At 40.5% G+C, this 23,172-nt stretch overlaps 1 protein-coding gene across 1 annotated transcript; it reads left to right on the top strand.

Moving 5' to 3' along the window:
* The first annotated feature begins 1,528 nt into the window (after positions 1-1,528).
* LOC132650741 (zinc finger protein 431-like) lies at positions 1,529-22,794 on the top strand. Its single transcript, XM_060376073.1, has 3 exons — positions 1,529-1,666; positions 22,413-22,539; positions 22,730-22,794. The coding sequence occupies exons 1-3, from the start codon at positions 1,529-1,531 to the stop codon at positions 22,792-22,794; spliced, it is 330 nt and encodes a 109-aa protein (XP_060232056.1).
* Positions 22,795-23,172: the final 378 nt, after the last annotated feature.

The raw sequence follows: 23,172 nt of genomic DNA, 5'->3' as shown, positions 1-23,172 counted from the left end.
AGGTAAATGATGAGAGACACTAAGGGTGAGGAAAGGAAGACCCTCTTCTCCTCTCCAGAGATGCTCTCCAAGCTCAGACACACCCAGGAACCTTTGCGGAGGAATTCATCCAAACCCTTCCTGGATGAGAGAAACTCCTGGAGGAGTTTCAAATTCCCTGCAGTCACCAGAGTGGTTAGTGCCACCTGAATTCACTGTGCCAATTGCTTGAGAAAAATTTGAAGGCACTGATAGAAATTTGAAGGAACTGATGACCCTTTGGACTCTGAGTTCACAGCTCTAGTCACTAGCTTTCTGCTAGTCATTGGCAGAGGGTTTAGGTGTTGTGCTAAGCACATTGGCATCTACTATATACAATATATTAAGGATAAAACCCCTCAGCAAATGATGTCCTCACTAAAATAATTTCTAAACCAAAGGTCCCGAAAACTTCAGTCTTAATTTGCATACATATTCTACTACTAAAACTTCATGATCATTATTAGTGAGAAAGTAAACTCATCTAAGTGTTGTGCCAGCCAACTCTGAAAACATTAGTAGTGGATATTTTGGGAACAGTGACTGTCTCTGACATGAACTGATTGGCCTGCTGTTTGATCACCTCCCCCTAGCAGCTTTACCAGGCCACAGAAGAAGACAATGCAGCCAGTCCTGATGAGACCTGATAGACTAGGATCAGAATGAAGGGGAGAAAAACCACCCCTATCAGTGGACTGGTGGAGGGGCATGGGTGGAGAAGGGGAAGGGTGGGCAAGATTGGGAGGGGAGGAAGGAGTGAGCTACAGGGGTGATACAATGTGAATAAATTGTAACTAATGAAAATTAAAAAAATAAACAAAAAATAAACTCAATCGACTAGGATAATCTCTAGACTGGACAAAGAACCCCAGGTGGTCAGGGCTTGCTGGGGATAGACAGGACCATTTCAGGAGTATTCCTGGATCCTCTGTTCCTAGGTGGAATCCACCTCCCTAGGGCACTCAGAGGAAAGCCCAAGATGACCGCCCCAGCCCAGGCAGCCCAGAAACCATAGGCGCTTCTGAAGATTGCTCAACTCTCTTCCTGCCCCGCCAGCTCGGTGGCATGTTTCTAAAATCCCCATCTGAACAACATAAACAGGGAACGTGCGGCAAAAAGCCTTGGCGGTGCAAATTCCAAGCTTCCAGCCAAGGGCGAGAGAATCTGCTGCGAGACCAGTGGCAAGCAGGCGACAGAGAAGTGCAAACTTTCCAAGTGACCCCGCGCCCCTCCACGCCCTTCTCCCCCCACTGCAAAAGGGAGAGAGAAGGCGGAAGGAAAGACCCTGCTCCAGGAGAATAAAGAATGGGGAGGGGGGCGTTGAAGCAGAGGCTGGCCTCTAAGAGCTCGGCCTCGGTGGCGACCTTCTTCCCGAGCTGTGGGTCCCAGCGTCCTTGGAGGAAACCTAATGCTGAGCCCTCTCGGGTGGGGCGGGGCAGGAGATGGCGTGAGGCGCAGCGCAGGCGCAGTGCGCGCCTCCAGTGTCAAGCGTGACGGAAGCGCCGTTGCTATGGCTACAGTCGCTGAAGAAAAGACGCTGAGCTTGTCCTGGGCCTGGTGGGTGGCGGCGGCGAGGGTGGCGACCAGAACCCTCTTCCTGGGCGCAGTGGCGGCGGTCGTGTTTCGGCTAATGGATTACTTCCTTGTGGTAGGCTGAGACCAGGAGAAGCCAGGTAAGGTTGTGGGGCAGGCGCCTGAGGGATCCGCCTCCGCCCTCCCCGGGCTCCGCCTCCCTCCTTCTCTGGGCTCCGTCTCCGCCTCCTCCCCTGGGCTCCGCCTCTGCTCCCCCGGGCTCCGCCTCCGTTCTTCCCGGACTCCGCCTCCGCCCTCCGGGCTCCGCCTCCGCCTCTCTGGGCTCCGCCTCCGCCTCTCTGGGCTCAGCCTCAGCCCCTGGGCAGCAGTTCCAGTAGCCTCTGCGGGGCGTGAGGTGGGGTGGGGGAGCTTCGACATCCCAGTCTAATGAATGTACTGGGAAAGGTGACAGGAGCCTTGCACATTTCTAGGAACATTGTTTCAGAATGTATGTGCCGGCGTTCCAGAATGAAATGTTTCTTAAATCAAAGACAGCCAGCCAAACACTGCTGGCTTTCACATGATTTGATTGTTCTCTTTATTCTTCAGAATATTCCTATAAGGAACAGTTTGGCAAATACACTGCTGTTTATACTTTAATGGACTTGCAAACCAGGAGTATACAGGGTTCACACAGGGTTATTTTCTTATTTTTATTTCTTTGTGTTGTTATTTATAGATAAACGGGATGTAATAACAAGGTTACTGTAGAGCTGAGAAAGCTCTTTTATTTCAGGATAATTCCAGTTTTATACTTGCAAGGAATTTTAGCTACCAGCCCTGCAGCCCCTTGTCTCTGGAGGTGCTTAGGTTGTGTTTTGCTGATTGTTAGTCTTTGGAATCAGTTTTGTTTTTAATTTTGTTCAGTTTTTTATTTACATTTTTCTTCCCCCTACAACAATTTTATTTAGTTTAGTTTAGTTTTTGTTTGTTTGTTTGTTTTGTTTTTGAGACAAATTCTCTCTATAGAGCCCTGGCTGTCCTGGGATTCCCTATGTAGATGAGGCTGGCTTTGAACCTAGAGAGATCTCCCTTCCTCTGCCTCCCAAGTGCGGGGGTTAAAGACCATGCCCAGCTTCCCCCACAACAATTTTGAAACAATAACAAACTTGAAAAAAGTTCCAAGTATGGTACACAGTTAATTGCTGTTTTACTTTGGACATTTTGAGAGGAAGCTGCTGACCTTATGTCCTGTCACTCTGAGTGGTTTAGTGTCAGTTTTATACAAACAAGAACGTTGTCCTACATAATGACAGTGCAGTTATCAAAATAGGAAATTCACGCTGACATAGTATTCCATTTAATGTAGGTTTTATTGACTATGTTATTACTCACACAAATGTCGAAAAAAGCTGGTACATTTAAGTGTTGCATTGTTTCTTTATCTCCTAAGTCTCTTTCAGTATGGAACAGTTCCCTCATCTTTTTCATGATCTTGTCACTTTTGATAACTAAGTGTCAGATATATATTTTTAATTAAAATTTTATTTTAATATTAATTATAGTTTATTCACTTTGTATCCCAGTTGTATCCTCCTCCCTCCTCCCCTCCCAACCCCACCCTCCTTCTCTCATCTCCTCCTATGCCTCTGTCCAAGTCCATGAATAGGGGTGGTCCTCCTCCCCTTCCATGTGACCCTAGCATATCCGGTCTCATCCGAACTGGCTGCATTCTTCATTAATTTATTTATTTGTTCATTTTACATCCCACTCACAACCCCATTCCCTCCTCTCCTCCCAGTGCCACCCTCCAACCCACTTGCCCTATAACACCCCACCCCTAAACAACCTAACCTAGCACATCAAGTTACATCAGGATTAAGTACGTCCTCTTTCACTGAGGCAAGACAAGACAGCCCTGCTAGGAAAATGGGACCCAGAGGGAGGTGATAGAGTCCAAGTCAGAGACAGCCCCTGTTCTAGTTGTTAGGGGACCCACTCGAGGAAAAGCAGCCCATCAGTTTCATATGTGTAGAATGGAAGGACTAGTCCAGGAATGTTCTTTTGTTGGTGGTTCAGTTTCTGTGACGCCCCATGGTCCCAGGTGAGCCAGGTGAGCTGGCTATGTAGGTCTTCTTGTGGTATCCTACCCCTCCATCTCCCTCAATCCTTTCTCTAACTCGTCCACAAGACTCCCTAAGTTCTACCTAATGTTTGTTTGGCTGTTGGTCTCTGCAACCTTTTCCATTATCTGCTTGATGAAGCCTCTCAGATGACAGTTATGTTGGTCTCCTGTCTACAAGCATAGCAGAGTATCATTAATAGTATCAGAAGTTGGGTCTCTCCCATGGGTTGGGTCTCAAGTTGTGCCAGTCATTGGTTGGCCATTTCTTCAATCTCTGTGCAATCTTTTATCCCTGCATATCTTGTAGGTGGTCAAATTTGAGTGAGAGTTTTAAGAGTTGGTTGGTGTCCCCTCCCTCCTCTAGCTACAGGATGTGTCTACTTCAGTCTCAATATCTCTGCTGCTAGGAGTCTCATCCAGGGTCACCCCCATATCTTCCCAGGCACCTCCAAAATTCCAGGTATTCATCTTGTCTCAGAGATGCTTCAACACCAATTTCCCTTCTCTCCTAGCCCTCACCTTTATCTCCACATTTGAAACCCCTCCTGCTCCTCTCTTCACCCCCTCTTTTATCTACCTCCTTTCCTCCTCCTCTTCCCATGTCTGTGATGTCTATTTTATTTCCCCTCCATGCTATTTAGTTTATTTGGGTCTATAGGTTGTAGCATGCTTATCCTGTACAAAATGGCTAATATCCCAGATTAGTTATTTTTGTAAATTGTCTCTCAGCTCTCTTTGCTCTCATGGAACAATATATATATTTAGGCAAGGATATCACAACAGTGGCACACACTGTCTTGTCAGATGGTACATAATTTTACTTTGATTATTTGTAATCAGTATCTGCAAGGCTTTTCTGCTACAGAGTTAATACCCTACACCCTTATGAGTACCTTGACACTCTATGTGTTGGTTCTCATCAAAATGTTAATGCATTTGCCACACTTACATCAGTATGGATTCATGATTCATGTGTCTTCTGTAGTAGACTGTATTGTTGTTTGTTTCAGTCTGCTGGGGCTACTGTGACAAATGATTTATAAACAAAGGCATTAGTTTTCACAGTTGTCAACTCTGAAAAGTCTAAAGTTAAAATATGAGGTCTAGCTGGGGGCATGCTTTTCTACAGTCCTGTTCTCGCTTTAATCTCAGTGGCCTAAAGGACCACATGATTTTATAGGATCTCTTTAATAAGGTTATGAACCTATTTATAAGTACTTCACCTCTAAGACCTGAGTGCCTTCCAAAGATCTCATGCAGTTCTGTTACTTTAGGTCTTAGAACTTCAATATAGAAATTTTGGGAGGACATAAATATTCAGACCATTCATTTCGATATTTAAATTGTTTTGTCATAGGACCAAAGAGAGCTCATACATCTGGCTCCAGTGTCTTTTTTTAAGATTTTTTTAATTATTTATACAATGTTCTGCCTGCATGTATGCCTGTAGGCCAGAAGAGGGTAGCAGATATAGATGGTTATGAGCCACCATGTGGTTGCTGGGAATTGAACTCAGGTTGAACTCATTGAACTCATTCTTTGAGAATCATTACTTTTTGACCTATGGTATTTCTGGCATACATGCACACCCATTTCTTCTCCTTTGTGGTGTTAAGCCTCTGACATGGGGCTGCTTACACAAAATGCCAAGTGTGGCCCTGTAATCAACTATTCCTCTAGGGATCCCTGCTTTCTCCCAGCAGAGGCTAATTTCTCATTGCTAGCATCATTATCACTGTTGGGTTATAAGTATTCCCAGATTCTCTTCATGTGGAGGTAGAGGATATATTTATCCATATTTTCACATATATGTATATTTCTGTCTCTGTACATTGAAAACTGTGAACTAATTCAGTACTTCTGATTTCAGCCCAGAAATCTAGCATTTGCATTTTTCATGTCTTCTCAAACAGTGAGAAATCAGGCTTTGCACACACATATCTTGTTTATTTTATTTTTTTGCTGTTGTTTATAATGACTCGTTTTCTCTCCCTACTGAGGCTATTTCTTCATTTCTTATCCTCCTTCCTCACTTCCATCCCTGTTGGATCTAAGAACCCATGTTAGGAAGCCACCACACAGGGTCTACAATACTTGCTTGTACAATGGTGCTTGTGTTTATGATGGTTTCTGTGGACATTCTTCTCATTCTGCTCATGCTCTGACCTCACATTTAGGCATCTTCACCCTCACTCCCTTTCCATCTTAATGCTCAAGGCCAGTTTGTTCCTTCAACTTTGACCCACAGTTTCTGATACAATGTGTTTGGCTTTGGCCATTCTCTGACCACATGAACAAAGGGAAGATTTCTTTCTTTCCTTTGGTTTTTTAAATGGAACTCAGACTGTTGCATACATTCTAATCTGAAGTGTGAAGTGTATACTTTTTACTGTTATATTTTTGTACGATTTTTGTGGTTTATTCAAGCATAAACTTTGTGTGAAAAATAGGGCAAACAGTTCAGTGGTTTTAAGCAATTATATAACTAGTACAATCACCACCACAACCAAGATATTGTACATTTTCTTCCCTATAGAAAGTACTCTTATGAAGTAGGCCATGGTGGTGCATGCCTGTAATCCCAACACTCAGGGAGGTATCTGCAGTCAAATCTTTGTGAGTTCGAGGCCAGGCTGGTCTACAAAGAGATCCCAGGATATGCAAGTCTAAACAGAGAGGTTCTGTCTTGAAAAACAAAACAAATGCCCTATAATGCTCTTTTGCAGTGTGTTTTGTCCTTGTTTTCTCCTGCTTACAGATCTGCTTTCTGTATGTATGATTTTGTTGTTTGTAGATTGGCATATAAATAGAATCAGACATTTAAAAATGTTTGGCTTATTTTCCACTTTGATTCATACCCTGAGATTAACCCATGTTGTACAATTTTACCCTTGCACTGCTCCCCTTTTCCTTCAGTGTTGATGATTGAATTCAGTGCCTCACCCATGTTAAGCATGTACACTACCACAGAGCTAAAATCATTGTTCTTTTTATTCCCATTCTGTTCCTTCCTTTCCTTTCCCTTAACTTCCTTTCTTTCCCTTTCTCTTCCCACCAGTCCCCTCCCTTACCTTCCCCTTCCTATTCCTTTTCCTTCACTTTGCTTTTCCATCTCATCCATTCTGCAATCCCTTCCCTTTCTTTCTTTTCTCTTCTTTTTCATTTCCCTTCCTTTTCCTTTCCCCTTCTGATCCCTTTCCTTTCCATTTCCCTTCCCTTCCCTTTCTCTTTCCTTCACTTCCCTTCCCTGTGTTCCCTTCCCTTTTCTTTCCCCTTTCCTTCCATTTCCCTTCTCTTCCCTTCCATTCCCCTTTCTTCTTCTTTCCCCTCCCTTTCCCATTTCTTACCTTTCCCTTCTCCTTTCATTTTCCTTCCCTTCCCTTTCCCTTCCTATTCCTTTTCCTTTCTATTCTCTTCTCTTTCCCATCCCTTCCATTTCCATCCCTCCCCTTCTCTTTCCCTTTCCTTTTCTTCCCTATCCCATCCCTTCCCTTTCCCTTCTCATTCCCATTTACTAGGTATGGTGTATGATTTCCACGTAGGACAGCAGGAGGTGAGCAATCAAAATTGTCAATCCCCTAGGTACTGGGAGAGTGTCGGTGCCTCGAGAAAATGCTTTAAGAGAGGGACGTTTCTTGTTCTTGAATATGAGAAGCTTCCTCTGAAAAGGTTCATCAAATCATTTTTATTTGATACAGTGTGTAAATATAATGTATTACTTTGCCATGTTCCACAACTTCCTTCTGGCTGAAAATATTTTATTCACCATGCAGAAAAACATTAATTCCTTTTATCACTACAGAATACCTGAACATTTTCCTGTGTACGTTGGTTCAAGTTCAACAAATAAACACCAAATAGTACCACGTTTCAATCAGCTGGCTGATTTTCTGTAACAAAACAAAACAAACACATACATCTTTCTTTCTTTTCTTCCTTCCTCCACCTCTTACTTTTTCTCTTTGCCCATGTTTGTACGCGTCCAGGACAGCAGCTGTGGCTAGAGCCTTATGAACTAAGTCCCCAGCACCATAACCACTAAGTACAGTGCACCTTATTTACTCAGGCCCAGCACTCTAAGCACTATCTATTCATTGCTCAGCATGAATATATGCTTTCAGGCCAGCAGAGGTGGCAGGATCCTTGTGTGCTAAGTTCCCAACAACCTAACCGCTAATGAAAGAGCACCTTACCTACTCAGCCCCCAGCACACTACACATTATTTATAGTGTTCTGCCTGCTTGTGCATCCACAAACCAGGAGAGGGGGCCAGAACACCCTATACAAGGTAGTGCACAACAAGACCCCCGAGGGTTAGGGGTGAGGTCGGGGTGCACCAATCTCCCACAGGGTGCTTGCAGGCTTGGTGGAAGCTCCTCTCTCCCGCCATCCCCATGCCTGCGGTTCTGCCCCAGGCAGGAGTTGCTCCAGGACTCCTAGCAGACAGACAAATGGACAGCGGGCGGTGGGTAGGAGGAGGGAGTTGGGGAACCCTGCAGCCACCCCGCGTGTGAGTGTGATGTGGAACTCTGTCAAACAGCTTGGGATAAGAAGGATGCTGACCTGGGAAAAACGGTCTGGATATTGGCTCACCATCACTGAAGTCCGCCACTTCTGGCTTTGATTCCTCACCGCCCTGCGAGAGCAGACTTAAGGGTGTGGAGGCTCCGGGGTCACCCTCCTTCCCCACCTCTCCACGTTCCGCCATCTCCCTGACCCCCACCACGGGGATGTAAACACAAAGCCTCTAGTCACAGATCGACCTTTATCCGTTCCTTTCCCACTTTGGAGCGCTCCTGGCTCAGGGAAGTACCAATGGTCCCAAGATGCATTGCGGCAGAGGCTCACCTGCCTGAGAACTACATACATACAGAGAAATTTATTTTATCAGTTCTTTTCATGTAGAGAGCCTTCACTAATACAGCTTTCTGTTTTCTTCATCTTCCTATCGAGGAAGACGTTTTACGTGATTTTGGAACTCCAAAATGCTATATTTTTCCTCCTTTTTTTTTTCCTCCAGGGTTGTCTCTTATCTTCCAGGAGAAAAAGTGGCTGCAGTTTACCTGACCCCAGCATGATGTTCCAGAACAAAAATCTCCTTGCATTTTCTAAAATCTCCCTTTAATTCTTAAAATTCTTGGCACCCTTCCACCTGTAGGACAGACAGTTAACTCTGCTACAGGTTGAGTAATGGTTTTGCAGCTATCGACCTTGATTCTGGAAGGTAGAAGGAAATTGCATCCTGAGTGCTGGAGGACAGAGAGTAGGCTAGGGGAGGACAGGCACAAATGATGATGAAATGCAAATCTTTGCAGATCTGAAAAAGGTTTGTTACTAAAAGGGAAGCGTGGGTTAGGAATCACTAAGCCTTGTCCCTTTAGTACACTCTAACCCTAAAGGAGGTGCTCTTGTCACTCAAGACTCACTTGCCAATCAGATGCTTCCATCTCTCTAGTCAGAGGAAGAGGTGGGTTCTCCCTGGTGCCAAGCTGCATGTTCGCTCTGTAGCTGAGTGTGGTCGAGTTGTTGGTGTGCTCTTGTATGAACGCTGCTGCTGTGTGTTTTGCGGGGATTTCAGACAACTTCCAAAGTCGCAAAATGGTGAGTGTGTAGCCTCTGCCCCCAACCTGGTGAATCAGGAGGCTGAACAGCAGGAGCAGCTGTGTAGGATCCTTCCTGAGGCTGTGTGTGAACGGGCAGTCAGAATCAGCCACAGGAGAGGTCCCTTTTCCTAGCCCTGAACACAGCGGGGCATCTGATATATCGACTATATTGGATTCGGATTGGGAACAGTGAAAATTCTTTTCTGAACAGAAGGTTAAAATGAGAGCTTTATTTTTCTGAGCTCAGGGAGGCGGCCAGTTCAGGATCTGAACGGTGCCCAGGGGTAAGCGTTATTGTATATTTAAAGGGCTAAATCCACAAGGAGAGGGACCCTTGGTGAGTGCTGGGGTCATCCAATCAGATTTTAACGTTGTGAGACAAAGAAGTTTCTGTTGGAGGCTGTGCTGATCCAGGCCGCTGGGCTCAAGGCCTTTATGTGTTTTCCAAGACATTCAGTCTGGAATCCAAGGCCCTTAATTTATATCTCTCGATATGTGGTCCGGAGCTCAAGTGACAAAGCAACAAAGAAGCGTGTCCTCTGTCCATAGTAATGCAGGGCTTTGTAAGCGATATATTTTGACAATTTAGTCACCTCGGTTAAGGTAACAGCAAGTTTTACCAGTTAACTGATAATTAGGAAAATGTTTCAAGGGGTTGGGTGGGAGATGGCGCTGCAAGCTTGGGAATGTGAAGTTAGTTTACTCTTGCTAGTAAAATGGAAGAGCAAAATGAATGAACTGCTTGGAGAAGACTGGGGCTCAGGAGGCTGCCTCCATATACACTTTGGGGCTGCATGTTCACAAAGTATTTGCAGCAGGGGCTTGAATGTAGAAATGTCTTTGGTAGGATGCAAACTCAGAGAGGCCAAGTTTCTAGTATCTTTTCCAAGTTCTGACCTTGCCATTTAACATTTAAGTATATGGTTTGTTTGGAGTTATTTTCATGGAGGTTGTAAATAACGTATGTGTCTCAAGTGCACATGGTATAATATAGTTAGATGGGTCAGATTTCACATCTTGTGCTGTAATAGATGTGGTAGGAAACAGGCATAAAATTACTATTTAACATTGTTTTGTTTATGAATATCAGGGGAATTGGGTTTGCCTGCAATCACTAGGGGGCCATGAGGGGCTGCAGCACCATAGACTACCTTTCTGGTGACCTCCATTTACAGAGAGATGTCTAGAGCATGTGGGCTATGTTTAAAAAAAAAACAGGTCAGTAGTACCTAGAGGGTAATTTGAACACTTTGAGTTATTTTCATGGGAGTTGTGACATTTGCGTTTATTTAATTTTTATATGTATACAATCATAGTTAACATGGTTCTGCTTCACATTTTTTTTTCTTGGTTGGGTTTCCTTAGGTATCTCGATGGATATTTGACTAGATTGTTTGGCTTATGTTCTTGGCATTTTTACTTTATTCTTTCACAAATATTGTGCACAATCTTCATTATTTTTGCTATACAGTCAGTACAGACATCATATTTTGTCTGTGTGTAACATCTCTTCTTAATCCTGCTGAGAATTCTGAGGGTTTTTTTTTTCACATGCTAAATTCAGTTGGCAGCATGGCATCATAAAATTGCTGGTTGCCACCATCCAAAAAAATACACCCTACACATATCTAGCTGATGGGGAGCTTTGTCTCCATGTTGGTCACCTAGCATTTGAAATTGTTCACTGTAACATGGACACAGTTGCCTGTTTATGAATCAATTTGCCCTAGCTGGGCTGCCTTCACTGGCCTTAGTGGAAGAAAATGCATTTAGTTTGTATGCAACTTGATGTGCTGAGAACTGGTATGTGGAGGCTTCCCTTTCCAGAGAAGAAGGGAAGGAGGAATTGGGAAGAGGGTGGGAAGGTGACACCAGGAGGAGAGATGGAGAGGAGATGCAACCAAGATATAAAGTGAAAAAAAGAAATAAACTAATGATAAAAAGGGCTGGTTTCTATGTAAGTGAGAGATTGTGTTGAGTGATGATTTCTACCCATTAAGGGTGGCAATATCCCTAAGCAAGTGGCCCTGTGCTGGATAAGAAAGCTAGCTGAGCATGAGACTATAAAGAAACAAGAGAGCAAGGCAAGAAACAATATTTGGCATATTTTTGCCTTACTTTTCTTGAAACTTGAGTTTCTGTCTTTGGCCTCCAAAATGATGGTCTGTGATCTGAGAGGACCAAACAAGTAATCCCACTGATAACCTGAGATGTTTATGGTTAAGGAATTCAATCACAGCAGTACAGTAGCAAGTTAAGAGGAAAAAAGGTATGCCAAAACTGACTTTGCTCCTGGACTGACCTGAGAATGTCTTCTTTGAGGAATGTGGAAAATATCAGGTCTTGAGAAGACAAAAGTTCAGAGCTTAACTGGCTCTTCCTGTATGGCCTGGAAGGTCATAATGTTGAGTGTAGTGCATACAGAAAAAGTGGATGTCATAGGATTTCAGTGGAAAATAAACTCCATGGAAAATTAAGCTAGAGTTCATTTGTGTGGTAATTTGTCCCTAGATCTCTCTTATTCTGCTCATGTTCTAAGAAATTAAGAAAGGAAGAATTAATAATTGGGGACTGATTCCTTCTAAGATCTTTGTTTTCAAATATGTCTTGGATGTTAGTAATTAGTCAAGGCTTCACTTGAAATCTTGATTCTCATGTGTCAGCCTTTTGAGTACAAGTCCAAGGATGGAAGATATACCCCCACTGTGTTCTGTTTTGTCAAAATATTTTAAAATTGTTAGTACTAAAATGCTTAAAAGAATACATACATACATATTCGTATGTATGTATTATTTGAAGTTATATGTTTCTTTATGTTCTCATTTGTTACTATATGGCAAATCATGCTGAAGTTCTGCCTTGTAAGAGAGATATCTACAGGTGCTAGACAATGTAAAAACAATGATATTTATTTCATAAAAGCATGTTATATGTGTGTAATGTGACTATGTGTTCTTAGGCCATGACAGATATGTGAAAACTTGATGACACTTTTGGGTGTTTATTTTGACCAGTCTTATATGCTGGTCAAGGCCATGTTGCCAGTATGTCTCTGGATTTTTTGAAAAGTGTAGTAATTTCTTTTCTTTTTTTCTTTTAATTGATTACAGTCTATTCACTTTGTATCCCAGTTGCAGCCCGCTCCCATGGCCCCTCCCAATCCTGCTGTCCCTCCCTCTGAGTGTATTAAATTAAATAAATATTTTATATTTTAATTTTAAATCCCCAGGGTGATCCTTCCTTCCTCTGTTCTTAGTCCACCATCACCCTTCTCTTTACCTTCTCTCTCTCCTCCCAGAAAAGGGAAGTCCTCCTTTCTTGTTTCATCCCTCCAAAATACATCAAGTCACATCAGGACTGAGCATATCCTCATCCACTGAGGCCAGGCAAAGCAGCCCCAACAGAGGGAGGTGACCTAAAACCAGGCAATACAGTTAATATTAGAAAATATCCCCCTCCAGTTGCCACTCAACCCACATGGACCAAGGCACCATAGTGCATATGAGTTCAAGAGGCCTAGGTCCAGACAATGTTTGCTCCTTAGCTGATATCTCATTTCCTGTAAGTTTCCCTTGGGTCTGGGTTACTTGTCTTTGTTGGTCTTCTTGTGACATCCTGTCCTGAACAGTTTCTTCCATCTTTTCCCCAGTATTTTCATAAGACCCTTGGAAGTCCACCCCATGCTTACTTGCAAGTTCCAGCATCTGTCTTCTTTGGCTGCTGGGTGGATCCTCTCAGATAACAGGCATGTGTAGGCTCTTTTCTACAAGCACAGCAAAAGAATATTTACAATTTCATTAGCCGGCTCTCTGGTGTAAACTGGGTCTCAGGTTGCCTCTATTATTGGTTCCATTTTTTCCACATCCTCACCAGCATGCGTTGTCACTTGAGTTTTTGATCTAAGTGGTGTATGATGGAATCTTAGAGTCATTTTGATTTCTACTTCTCTGATGGGTAAGGACTTTGATCATTTCTTTAAGTGCCTCTAAACCATTCAAGGTTCCTCTGTTGAAGTTGCAGTTTAGCTCTGAACCCCATTTTTAAATTGCATTTTTTGATTTGTTGGTATTTAATTTATTAAGTTCTTTGTATAGCTTAGATATTAGTTCTCTTTCTTATGTAGGGTTAGTGAAGATATTTTCCCAATCTGTTGCCTGCTTTTGTGTTCTATTGGTAGTGTCCTTTGACTTACAGATGCTTTTCAGTTTCTTGAGATCCCATTTATTAGTTGTTGATCTTAGAGCCTGTGCTGTTGTTTTTCTATTGTCTCCTGTGTTAGTGAGTTCCAGACTTTTCTACACCATGTCTTCTAAATAATTTAGAATCTATGGTTTTATGTTAAGGTCTTTGATCTACTTGGACTTCAGGGTAATACAAAGGGGGTCTATTTGCACTTTTCTACATGATATTTAGTTATACTACCACCATTTGTTGAAGATACTGTGTTTTTTTCCATTGTATGGGTTTGGCTTGTTTGTTGAAAATAAAGTTCCAGTAGGAGTGTGGGTTTATTTATATGTCTTTATTTCAATTGCATAGAATTGGTCTGCTATCAAGGGTGTTTTATTTTTCCATATGAAGTTAATGTTTTCTCTTTCAAGGTCTGGAAATAATTGTGTTGAAATGTTGGTAGGAAATGGGATTGAATTTGTAGATTGCATTTGTTAAGAATCCTGTTTTACTATGTTAATTCTGCTTTTCCATGATTTTGGGAGATCTTTCCATCTTCTGATATCTTCCTCAGTTTCTTTAAAGACCTGAAATTCTAGTCATAGAGGTCGTTCACTTGCTTGGTTAGAGTTACAACAAAATATTTTATATTCTTGGTGGCTACTGTTCAGGATGTTTCCCAAATTTTATTCTCAGCCCATTTTTTCTTTTGTATACAGAAGGGCTAATAATCTTTTTAATCAATTGTGTTCCAAGACACTTTATGGGAAGTGTATATCAACTGTAAGAATTCTCTGGAGGAATTTCTTGGGTCACTTATGTATACTATTAAATCCTCTGTGAATAGTGATACTTTGAATTCTTCCTTTCCAAGTATTTTAACAGGAAGGTGTGTTGGATTTTGTCAAAGGCTTTTTCTCCTGTAATGAACTGATCATGTGATTTTATTCTTTCAATTTGTTTATATGGTGGAATACATTGATGGATTATCATATGCAGAACCATTGCTGTATCCCTGAGATGAAGCCTGTTCATCGCGTATATCTTTGATGTATTCTTGTATTTGGTTTGTGTTTTTTTGGATATATCTGTGTCAATGTTTGTAAGTGAGATTGGTCTGAAATTCTTGTCCTTTGTTGAGTCCTTGTGTGGTTTAGGTATCAGGGTGACTTTGCCATCAGAATGAGTTTGGTAATGTTCCTTCTGTCTGTATTTTGTGAAAAATTTTGATGAGTATTGGTATTAACTCTTCTTTGAAAATCGGGTATGATTCTGTGCTAAAATCATCTTGCCCAGTGCCTGTGTGTGTGTGTGTGTGTGTGTGTGTGTGTGTGTGTGTGTTTGGCAGACTTCTAATGACTGTTCCCATTTTCTAAGGTGTTATTGTCACTGTTGTTTTATTTTATTAATTTTATTGTTTTTGTTTTTGAAGAATAAGTATCTCTCTGTTGTCTTATGTGTCCTGTAAGTAGGTATGTAAATCAAGCAAGCCTTAGACTTAGAGATCCAACTGAATCTTGATCTGGAGTGCTAGGGTTATATGTGGGCCCACATGCCTGTCTTTGTAGTGTTGTTTTGTTTTTTTAATATATTATTGCCTGATGGGCCTGAAATTTGTTATTTGTACATATCAAAACTATTCTGAATTGATTTTTACCCACATCTTGAATTTGAGATTTTGCAGAGCATATTATATTTCTCATTTGGCAACTTCAGGCTCCTTATCCCATGCTGCTTGGGCTTCTCATCTAGGGCCACTCCCATAAACTCCCAGAAGCCTCCCATGACCCAGAAACTCACCCACCCTGATTTCTATTTTCTCTCCTTGTTCCCTCATCATTCTACTCTCCCCATACCTGATACCCATCCCCATTACCCTATCCATTCCCTCTTCCACCCTATTCCTTCCCTCCATTTAATTCAGATACTTATCTTATTTTGTCTTCAGAGTGAGTTTCCTACATCCTCCCTTTCTGCTCCTTTCACTGGGTCTGTGGATTGTTCCATGATTATCCTGTACTTTATGATTAATTTCCACTTATAAGTGAGTAGGTACCATGTGGGTCTTTCTGGGTCTGGATTATCTCGCTTAGAAAAATCTTTCCTAGTTCCATCCATTCTCTTGCTGATTGCATAAAGTCTTTGCTATTAATAGCTAATTGGTATTCCATTGTGTAACTGTATCACATTTTCTTTATCCATTCTTCAGGAGAAGGATGTCTAGGTTGTTTCCAGTTTCTCTTTATTACAAATAAATCTGCTGTGAACATAGTTGAGCAAGTGTCCTTGTGGTATGGTACATCATCTTTTGAATATGTTCCCCTCAGTAGTATAGCTATTGAGGCATATAGGTATTGACATAGGTCTATTCTAATTTTTCTTTTGAGAAACATCTAGATGGATTTCCTAAGTGTTTGTTCAAGTTTTCATTCTCACCAGCACTGGAGGTGTGTTCTCCTTACTCCACATTCATCAACACCATATTCTGTCACTTGAGTTTCATGATCTGAGCCATTTGACAAGTGTAAAATTGAAATGAAGAATCCTTTGATTTGCATTTCCTTGATGATTATGGACACTGAATATTTCTTTAAGTGCTTCTCAGCCATTAGCACTTCCTCTGCTTAGAGTTCTCTGTTTAGCTTTATATGCCATTGTTTAATTGGGTTATTTGGTTCCATTGTGTCTAATTTGTTAATTTCTTTAAGGATATTATTCTTCAAGCAGCTGTAGGACTGGTGAAGGTCCTCTCCCAGTCTGTGTGCTGCCATTTGTCTTATTGATAGTATTGTTTGCCTTCTAGATGCTTTTCACTTTCATGTGTCCCTTTTGTTAATTGTTAATCTTAGTGTCTGAGCTGTCAGTGTATGATTCACACACGTGTCTCTGTACAAATTCTATATCAAGGCTATTCTCCACTCTCTCTTCTATTGTGTTTTATGTTACAGTTTTTGGACTTGAACTTTCTGCAGGGTGATAAATATAGCTGCATTTGCATTCTTCTGCATGCAGATATCAAGTTAGAGAAACACCAATTGTTCCATAAGCTTCTTTCCATTGTATCTTTTTGGCTTCTTCATCAAATATCAAATTTCTGTAGGAACATGTGTTTATTTCTCTGTCTTTAATTTGATTCCATTGATCAAACTGTCAGTTTCTATGCCAATACCATGCAATTTTTATTACAATTGTTTTGTATTATAGCTTGAAATTATGGAGTTTGATAACCTCAAAAGTTCTTTTATAGTACAAAATTGTTTTAGCTATATTGCATTTCTTTTTTCCTATGAAGTTAATGGTTGCTCTTTCAAAGTCTATAAATAATTCTGTTAGAATTTTGTTAGGAATTGCTTTGAATCTGTAGATTGCATTTGGTTATATGGCCATTTTTTTTTACAATAATAATTGTATGATCCATGAATTTGGGAGATCTTACTCTCTTCTGATACCGTCTTCAATTTACTTCTTCAGGAATTTGAAGTTCTAGTGATGCAGGGCTTCACTTGCTTGGTTAAAGATATACCAAAATATTTTATATTGTTTGGGGCTATTGTTCAGGATCTTGATTTTCTAATTTCATTCTAAGCCCATGTAATTTTTGTATATAGAAGGGCTACTGATTTTTTTAGTAAATTTTGTTCCGAGCTGCTTTGTGGAAAGTTTTTGTCAACTGTAGGTGTTCTCTTGTAGAATTTATTGATTTACTTATGTATGCTAGTATATCGTCATCGTATAGTGATACTTTGACTTCTTCCTTTCCAATTTCTATCTCATTGATCACGTTCCATTGTCTTATTGCTCTGTCTAGGAATTTGGTGGAATTGCTTTAACTTTCTTTCCATTTATTCAGATGCAGGCTATAGGCTTGCTGTGTTGCCTTTATTATGTTTAGGTTTAAATTCTGTGTCCCTGATCCCTGTAAATCTTTTAACATGAATGGGATGTTGGATTTTCTTCAAGGCCTTTTCACCATCTAATGAGATGATCGTGTTTTTTTCCCCTATCGGTTTGTTTATAAGATGGATTAAATTGATGGATTTTCATATGTTGAACAATCCCTGCATTGTTGTGCCCAATTTGAGAGACCCCAAAAGACCACTAGGAGTTGAGTCTGTTGCAAATAATATGAGGATCTTTATTCAAACTTAAGCTAGGGCCACCAATCTCCCATGATACAGCAGGTTAGAAAGTGAGGCCTCGAGTCTCACGAAGGCAAAATTTTTAAAGGGAAAAATAGTGAGCAGTGAATTCCAAACCTTGCAGTTACAGGGAAGGGAAAGTTTTGGGTGGGTGGGGAGGGTTCAGTGATTGAAATGTCCTTTAGGCAAATTGTTCCAAGCCACCTGGCCAAACTGACAGATATCTAAGATATCTGTATGACAACCTGCTGGGTGGAGTGGAGGACCTATTAACACATTCTGTGGCATTTATGATACCTGACAACGAGGACCCAGCATGAACACATTCTATGGCATTTATGATACCTGACACTGAGGACCCATCATTAACACATTTTGTGGCACTTATGACAACCTGCAGGGTGGAGAGCTATGTGGCCCTTTTCAGATCCCAAAGGTGGGGGTCAAGTCACTCCAAGGTCAGTCAACTTAAGACAGAGTCTGAGAAACAAAATGGAGCCACCCCTTCCATCCTCAGTTTCTTCAGCATCACTGAGATGAAGGCTACTTTCTCTTGGTGGGTGGCGTTATTGCTGTGCTTTTAGATTTGGTTTGTGAATATTATATTGAATATTTTTACATCACTTTCACAAAGGAGATTGGTCTGAAATGCTTTTTCTGTTGTGTCTTTATGCTATACAGTTATCAGGGTGACTTTGATCCAATGGAATGATTTTAGCAATTTTCCTTTTATTTGTATTTTGTGGAATAGTTTAAGGAGTATATGTACTAGCTTTTCTTTGAAATTGTGTTAGAATTCTGTGCCAAAACACTCTAGATCGGAACATTTTTATTTTGTTTGGGATACTTTTAATGACTGCTTCTTTTTCCTTAGGGTATATAGGCCTTGTTTTGTTTTATTTTATTTTGTTTTGTGGTGTTTGTTTGTTTGTTTAAATCAAAGTTCCTTTTAGTAGTCCTGTCTGTACTGTAAGTATGTGTGTAGACCAGGCAGGCCTCAACTTATAAATCCACTTTAAAATGTCTCTAGAGTGTTGGGATTAGTTGTGGTCCCACATGCCTGGCCTTTTTCTTTCATTGTAATGTTATTATGTGATAGGCCTGGAATGTAGGTATTATACGTGTCAAACATATGCTCTTTTATTGATCTTCATTATGACATTAATATTGCTTGAACTTTTAGAAATGTATGATTGCAGTACTTTTTATGCTTGTTCTGAAATTTTTTGAATGAATAAGACTATTTTGCACTCACACACACACACACATATATATATGAATATATATTCATATATATATATATATATATATATATATATATGAATAAGTACCTCATGTGTGCCTGTTCCTCACAGTAATCAGAAGATGGCCCAGAACTCATGAAATTGGAATAATGGATAGGTGTGAGCTCCTATGGGAGGGCTAAATCAAGGTAAGCCTTTAGGAGGCCCATAGGGAATGGCGAGTGAAGCTTCAGGAACTCAGTGCACATAATATTGATCTAGTAGGGACGCCTGGCTCACTAGTGAAATCTCAGAGGGATCCAAGGCTAAGATGATGATGCTTTTCCCTTCTTTATGGAAATCTCCTAAAGAACTTGCCACCCCACAACTCTCACATTTTCTGACAGTTGTACCAAACTATTTGATTATTACTGTTAATTGAAGCTAGCATGGAATGGTGTGATTAGGCTTTCAGTCATTTAAAGGCAGTTATATTAGATAATAAAGTTAGATTTGCATCTTTCATTCTTGTCTCTGGAGTTTGATTACAAGGTTTCTTTGTGGACTTTTGTCACCCATAACCCACCTACAGCATGGTTTCTGATCCCTACCTATGTAAGTACTGGCAATCAGGCCCAAATATTTGCAAGACCAACAAGACCTCTTCACTGCTGAGGCATCTCTTATGCCCTATGTTGCCTATTTTATTTATTTATTTAAATCTTGATTTTTTTTATATCAATTACAGTTTATTCACTTTGGATCCCAGCTGTAGCCCCCTCCTTCATTCTCTCCCAATCCCACCCTCACTCCCTCCTCTTCGCCCATTCCCCTCTCTAAGTCCACTGATAGGAAAGTGGATTTCTATCTGACCTTAGCTTATCAGGTCTCATCAGGACTGGCTGCATTGTTCTCCTCTGTAACCTGGCAAGGCTGCTCCCCCTGAGGGTGGTGTGGTTAAAGAGCCCAACACTGACTTCATCTCAGAGACAGTCCCTATTCCTCTTGGATATTAGGGAACCCACTTGGATACTGAGCTGCCATGGGCTATATCTGGGTAGAGGTTCTATGTTATATCCATGAATGGTACTTGGTTGGAGTATCCAGTCTCAGAAAAGACCCCTATGCCCAGATATTTTGGATCTGTTGCTCTCCTTGTGGAGCACGTGTCCTCTCCAGGTTCTATTATCTCCCCCCTCTTTCATAGCATTCCCTGCACTCTGCCCAAAATTTGGTTAAGAGTCTTTCAGAGGCCCTCTGTGATAGGCTCTGGTCCAGTTTCCTGTTTTCTCCTTCTTCCAATGTCCATCTAATTTGTCTTTCTGAGTGAGAATTGATCATCTTACACAGGGTCTTCCTTCTTGCTTAGCTTTAGTTATATGGGTTGTAGTATGTTTATCTTATATTTTATGCCTAGTATCCACTTATAAGTGAGCATATACTGTATGTGTCATTCTGCTTCTGGGATACTTCACTCAGGATGATCTTGTCTAGATCCCACAATTTGCCTGCAAATTTCAAATTTCCTTGTAATTGCGGAGTAGTATTCCATTGTGCAATTGTGCCATAATTTCTGTATCATTCTTCCATTGGGGGACATCTGGGTTTTTTCCAGGGTCTGGCTATTACAAATGAAGCTGCTATGAACATGGTTGAACAAATTTCCTTGTTGTGTACTTGAGCATATTTTGGTTATATGCCTAGGAGTGGTATAGCTGGATCTTGAGTTAGTGCTATTCCTAATTGTCTGAGAAAGTGCAGATTGATTTCCAAAGTGGTAATACATGTTTACATTCCCACCAGCAATACAGGATGGTTTACCTTTCTCCACATCCTCTCCAGCAGGTGTTGTCAGTACTGTCACCTGAGTTTTGATCTTACCTATTCTGATGTGTGTAAGGCGAAATCTCAGGGTCATTTAGATTTGCATCTTTCTGATGACTATGGCTGTTAAGCATTTCTTTAAGTGTTTCTATGCCATTCTATATTACTTTACAGAGAATTCTCTCTTTAGCTATATACCCCATTTTTAATTGGATTACTTGATTTGTTGCTTTTCCACCTCTTTAGTTCTTTATATATTCTGGATATTAGCCCTCTGTCAGATATAGAGGTGGTGAAGATCCTTTCCCAGTCTGAAGGCTGTCGTTTTGTTCTGATACCGTGTTCTTTGCTTTACAGAAGCTTTTCAGTTTCATAAGAGCCCATTTATTGATTGTTGATCTTAGAGCCTGTGCTGTTGGTGCTCTGTTCAGGAAGTACTCTCCTGTGCCAATGAGTTCTAGGCTCTTCCCCACTTTTTCTTCTAATCAATTTAGTGTGTCTGTTTTTATGTTGAATCATTGATCCACTTGGGCTTTAGTTTTGTGCAGGGTGATAAATATGGATTTATTTGCATTTTTTCTACATGTAGACATCCAGTTAGACTGCCACCATTTGTTGAAGATGTTGTCCTCTTTCCATTGTATTATTTTGGCTTCTTTATCAAAAATCAAGTATCTGTAGGTGTGTAGATTTATTTCTGCATCTTCCATTTGGTTCCATTGATCCACCATTCTATGTCAGTACCATGCAGTTTTTATTACTATTGCTCTGTCGTACAGCTGGAGAATCAGGTGTTTTATTGCTCTAGCTAGGACTTCAAGAAAACAGAGGATACAGATAACTTCACAACGAAAAAAAAGAAAACAAGCAACGAATCACAGTAACACCACCAACTCCACAATAAAAGGAACTAACATTTATTTATTTATTTCTAATAATTTAATTTAACTTCGTATGCATTGGTGTAAGGGTGTCAGATTGATTGAATTGGTGTTTCAGAGAGCTATGAGCTGTCATGTGGGTGCTAGTTATTGAACCTGGGTCCTCTGAAAGAACACACAGTGTTCCTAACCACTGAGCCATAGCTCCAGCTCCTTATGTTGCCTCTCAGTGATCAACATTTACATTGCTCATATTTTCATCTGTCTCTTTGTAATTGTTCAAACATATGTTTCATTTTAGAAATATTGAATGAATGTTACAGTTTAAAATGAGGCATTTCAGGTTTCTAGACATGTATACAAAACTGGAGAGAATGTATAAATCTTTGTAAAAACTTGAGAAAGATCTCTATCTTTTTTGTTTGATTGATTAAATTTTGCAGAATTTTCAGATTCTTATTATATACCCCTGACTGTCCTGGAACTTATTGCTTAGACCAGTCTAGCATGCAATTCTATGTGATACACCTGTGACAGTCTCTTGAGTGTTTCAGGAATAAAAGGCATGAGAAAATACACCCAGCTTACCTTTTGTTATTATAGTTAGGACTTGTTTATACCATGTCTCTGATGTAGGCTCATTACTGTTTATCATCACTTTATTCTCTCGCTTTCTTCATGTCTGTTTATTGGCATTTCTCCTGCAAGTCTACATCCTATTAAGGGATGAAGAAATTAGAGAGGTAAACCTCACTTTTCAGTTTCCTTCTAAAAGGAGTTGGTGAATATATCAGCACTTGCATGTCAGAAAATAAGTGGGAAAAAACAGAGTTATGTGACTATGTTGTACATGAAGTATACATTTCCAGTGTTGTCAGTTTAATGTTTTCTATTGTGCACTTGTGTCACTATTTTAAAATGCTTTGACATACAATCATGTGCATGTGAACTTTACTCGAGAAGAGTGGGCTTTGCTGGATTCTTCCCAGAGGAATCTCTACAAAGATGTGATGCTGGAGACTTACAGGAACCTCACTGCTATAGGTATGGCAGTGAATTTTCTTTGCTTATTAAAATATGGGGGAAACTCCTTATTCGTTATTGATGCACTTCTATAATTTCTCTTGACGATGAGGAAGAATGAGGTAAATGGTTCTTTGATTGACCATAGATCATGACCTGAATTTTGCCTTATTTTCAATAATAAATAATACATTTCCTGGTACTTTCTTAGGCAACAATTGGGAAGATCAGAATATTGAAGACCATTGTCAAAGTTCTAGAAGATACGCAAGGTAACTTTCATGTGTAAACTGATTTGGATATGGTTTTGAGAAAATTTTAATATGTCCTAGAAGTTTGAAAGAAAAAGAACAGTGTAAATGAACTGCTTTAAATGTATATATTGATGATTACTATCTTGTTACCAAACTAAGTACATTCATGTTAGGTATTTGATGTGTGTTTGCAAGGCACCCCTCTAAGAAAGAACATAAGGAAACTATACCTTACCCAAGATCCATTTAAATCATACCCGCATTAGAGCTACGCAGTAGAACTGCAGTTTGTTTAGTCTCTTACAACTCAGTTATTGCAAAAGGTATTCAGAAAATAGGTGATGAAAGTATGTCCAAAACATACTCAGCAAATAGTCCATACTAAAGCTAGGGTTACTCA

The sequence above is a fragment of the Meriones unguiculatus genome, assembly GCF_030254825.1.
Source record: "Meriones unguiculatus strain TT.TT164.6M chromosome 13 unlocalized genomic scaffold, Bangor_MerUng_6.1 Chr13_unordered_Scaffold_33, whole genome shotgun sequence".
Taxonomy (NCBI): domain Eukaryota; kingdom Metazoa; phylum Chordata; class Mammalia; order Rodentia; family Muridae; genus Meriones; species Meriones unguiculatus.
Note: the sequence above shows the minus strand (reverse complement) of the source record. Positions and strands in the feature narration are given on the sequence as shown.

What these genes read in the sequence shown, in the direction of transcription:
- LOC132650741 (XM_060376073.1), top strand. Translation starts at nt 1,529, where the DNA reads ATGGCTACAGTCGCTGAAGAAAAGACGCTGAGCTTGTCCTGGGCCTGG. An exon ending in TAATGGATTACTTCCTTGTG is followed by an intron (nt 1,667 to 22,412) that starts GTAGGCTGAGAC and finishes TCACTATTTTAA; the next exon opens with AATGCTTTGACATACAATCA. An exon ending in CAGGAACCTCACTGCTATAG is followed by an intron (nt 22,540 to 22,729) that starts GTATGGCAGTGA and finishes GTACTTTCTTAG; the next exon opens with GCAACAATTGGGAAGATCAG.